Source organism: Octopus bimaculoides, chromosome 20 (assembly GCF_001194135.2).
Source record: "Octopus bimaculoides isolate UCB-OBI-ISO-001 chromosome 20, ASM119413v2, whole genome shotgun sequence".
In the NCBI taxonomy this organism is placed as follows: Eukaryota; Metazoa; Mollusca; class Cephalopoda; order Octopoda; family Octopodidae; genus Octopus; species Octopus bimaculoides.
The window spans coordinates 41,052,894-41,056,595 of record NC_069000.1 but is presented as its reverse complement, the minus strand read 5'-3'; the positions used below and the strand labels follow the sequence as shown (position 1 = coordinate 41,056,595).

The 3,702-nt window shown below is 35.6% G+C and overlaps 1 protein-coding gene across 1 annotated transcript in view; it reads left to right on the top strand.

Moving 5' to 3' along the window:
• The window catches only part of LOC128250278 (uncharacterized), a 7,429-nt gene that overhangs the window by 2,231 nt on the left and 1,496 nt on the right, over positions 1-3,702 (top strand). Inside the window, exons 2-4 of the mRNA XM_052975020.1 lie at positions 231-277; positions 2,370-2,385; positions 3,461-3,600. Coding sequence (XP_052830980.1) covers positions 232-277; positions 2,370-2,385; positions 3,461-3,600 — 202 coding nt within the window. The 5' untranslated portion in view covers position 231. The remainder of the gene's footprint in view (positions 1-230; positions 278-2,369; positions 2,386-3,460; positions 3,601-3,702) is intronic.

Sequence of the window (3,702 nt, the reverse complement as noted above, 5' to 3'; positions counted from 1 at the left end):
CGATGAATCTCTCAAAAGAAATAAAAAAAAAGCTAACTAGATAATTATCTGAAATCATGTCTTCCTCGTTTTTCTTATTTAAAATCCGTACACCACTTCCAAACAGTTTATATGCACAACCACACACACACACACACACACACACACACACACACACACACCTGCATATTATATCGTGCGTATGTATCTATGTACCTATGCATTAATGTGCGTATATATATTTTTTCCAGGATGTTTTTTGCATTGTTATTGACTACTCTAGCTGTCTTTCTGCAGGGTAAGTATTCCTTAAAACTACAACTGCCTGTGTTTGACTTACATTTTTATTTTGTAATTAAAGGAGAGTTGGTATATTACTGTGGTTATAAAAAGCCTGTCATCTGCACATTTTTACTAACAACCAAACTTCTCTTGAATTACAGCCTACGTAAACCATTTGATACTGTTGTTTTAGACATACAGAATATTCGAAAAGAGATGAGTCGATTATGGTTGGAATATCTTTTGTCAAAGAATGAGGGCAGGAGAAAAAGACAATGAAATACAAGAGAAGCATACATTATATTGAATGAGAGAAAATGTATCGTATATTAGATCAGCATATTAAAATTAATTGAATTTTCAATTTGAAATAAAGATTGGCTAAATACTTCACTTCGCGATGCCATATATTTTTTATATCCTTGCTAGTGAATTACTACTAACATGATAATAATTCTTTATTTTGGCACTACAGCTAAAACACAGAGAGGACAGCACAAGGACAGACAGAACACCACAGTGGGGACAAAAACACAAAACGAATGAAAATGAAAAATATATTATATAATGAAAATGAAATGGCTGCATGGGCCCCATTCTCATGCTGTTGTTCGCCTAAATCTTGCAGCTTCCTCCTCCTTTTCAAACTCCTCCTCGAGCTCCTCTTCAAGCTCCTTCTCGATCTCCTTGTCAACAATCTTCTCACCTTCCTCCTTTTCGACTTCTTTCTCAACCTCTTTCTCTACCTCTTTAACCACTTCTTTTTTCTCTTTCTGCCTCTCTGGCGGAGAGCTCACTCTTTCACTTCTCTTTCGCTTTTTGACTACTGTGAATTCCTCCTCTGTTCTTGTCGTCTTCTTTACATCATCGCGCACCACTTGGTCCACACTCTCCCGCTCCTCAGTTTGTTCCATTTGTTGTTCTTTTTCTCTCTAGGGGCACCTTGCCTTCATATAGCCCTTCTCTCCACATGGGGGTACATGGGAGGCCTATCCTCCACCACCACTCTCAGTCTTATATCCTCGGGCAGAACTATTTCTTCTGCAATCCTGTTCAGATCTTCCAAACTTGTTTGTATAGCCATCTCTATGCCCAACCCCCTTCAATTCAACCTCGTCACTTTGAGTATTTTAGCTTCTTCTTCCATGTTAAGCATAATGGCTGCCATCAGCCATGTTTCCTTTATTTCTGGGGGTACTTTGCCAATTCTCACACTGGCAACACGCTTGCCACAGTACGTCGGCAAAGGTACCCATTCTTCCGTTTTTATGGCTTCAGTGGAGTACTTTATCACTTCATCTTCCGTCGCGAAACGAACCTCCACTGTGCCATACTTCCTTCCTCTTAAAATATAATATTTTCCTGAAACTCTTGGGCCAATTCTTCGAGGTTTCATTTAATTTAGGTCTGTCGATTTGTTTCTATGTATCTGTGACATTATTAAAAGTCGATGCCTGTATCCAATGATAACTTATCTTTTGTGTTATTGATTTTTACATACAGAAATTTTCCTTCAGGATCGTTCGTATTATTTGTCACCGATAATCTTTTTACGCGATTCTTTCTGTTAAACTGTTTCTTAGGTTCTATCCTACATTGCGAATTTTTGTGGCCTGTTTTACCACACTTGTAGCAGTTTATATTTTTAAACGGACCGTGATTTTTATAATGTAGACCCCCGCAGCCATAACACGGATTCGGTCTTGATATTTTTTGTCTATTTTCTTATTCGTTACCGATCGTCATGCTTGAATCTGAGAACAATCTTTTTCTTCAGTTTTATTTGCATCTTTCTGCCAATCACTCACAGTTCTTCGTTTTATAACAATAAGTGAATCTACCCTTTAGTCAGTTGAGGATGGTCAGAATCCTTCCACAACAGTTTTCTACAAATCATCAGGTTATTCTCAGTGGAATTCATTATATTCTGTTTGTCATGTGGATAATATTTCTAAGGCAGAAAAATAATTGAATGTTCCAGAAAACTTGATTTTATAAAATTTACAGTTGTAAAGAAATTGTAATATTGTTTATGAAATACATATTATTATAAAATAATAACGTCTATATCTTTCTTTTTCCTTCGTTCATTTCGACTGGTGTTGCAGAGTGCAGTGGAGACAAGTAAGTAGATAATGCCAATAAATTCATTTGAATGCTCTTGCGTGTGTCTATAAGAGTTACTAAATTATCAGTATTATCCGTTCGTATAATGAAAATGTTTTGTAGAGACTAGAGTACAAATATACACATCCACTGTATTAAAGAAAAAACAGCATAAATTTAGGGGATCAAAAGTTTTCTAAAATTCAGCACTGATCTTGCAACTGTATTTCTTAAAAGGTGGATTGTTCATGTTTGGAACGCTTTTGTTCATAATTTACCCACTCATTCTCATTCAATGAAATGAAGTATTGTTCAAACATCTTGGAGGCATTTTGGTCTCATTTCATAATGTATTTTTAGAGACATATTTATTTATTTATTTATTTATTTATTTATGTGTTTCAGCCAAGTGGCTGCGGTCATGCTGGTGCACCACCGTGCATATGTATACTTATGCGTATTTAAATGCAAAATTTTTGATGTAAAGGTTTCTCTGATATGAGAATTTCAGAAACGGAATGATCTCAGTACATGGCAGTTAGACTAACACATATTTTTTAGTCATTTGTCTCTTATATAAAAAATTCAGAGCAAGAATTTCTTGACTCTTCCACATTTAATTTAGTTAATATTCCCGTAAGCGTTCCAAACAGTAGAGGTGATCAGAGCTGTTTCCACTTGTTAATGGATTAGTCTCCTTATAGTTTGTCGGTGAAGTCTGACATACTGAATATTAATGTTGTGAGCAATAACCCACGAAAAAATTGGAGAGTGTTACCCTCACTTTCGGGTCTTATGCAATAAATGTCCTCACTGTGTGTGTATGTGTGTGTTTATGCGTGTTTTCGTTTGCGTGTGTTTTAATTTGCGCGTGTGAGTAGTTAATTGATAGAGATACGTGTAATTTTTCTTGAGAGCTACATTGGACACTTAGGTTTGCACTGTTTAGTTATGTAATTATCTAGGCAAGTATGTAGATGCAAAAATATATACAATAATGTGAACGTTTCATAAATATATAAATCTGATACATACACAAACCTGGAAATTTTCCTTGCATTTCTTGTGTACTTTCTTCTCTATTTTTCAACAGTCACTGTCCTAATCCCATCACATTACCATGTCTCAATACAAACTACTATGAATTAAACGGCCAGTGTAATAAAGATGATCCGAGACGTGCAGGCAGTGCAGCGTCACCCTATGCTCGATATTTAACACATTTACCATATGGTATGTTAGAAAGTGTTTTGTAATTTCCCTATACATACATGCATGCACCATACACACATACATACATATATTCCATCACGGAACAGTACACTATATATATAT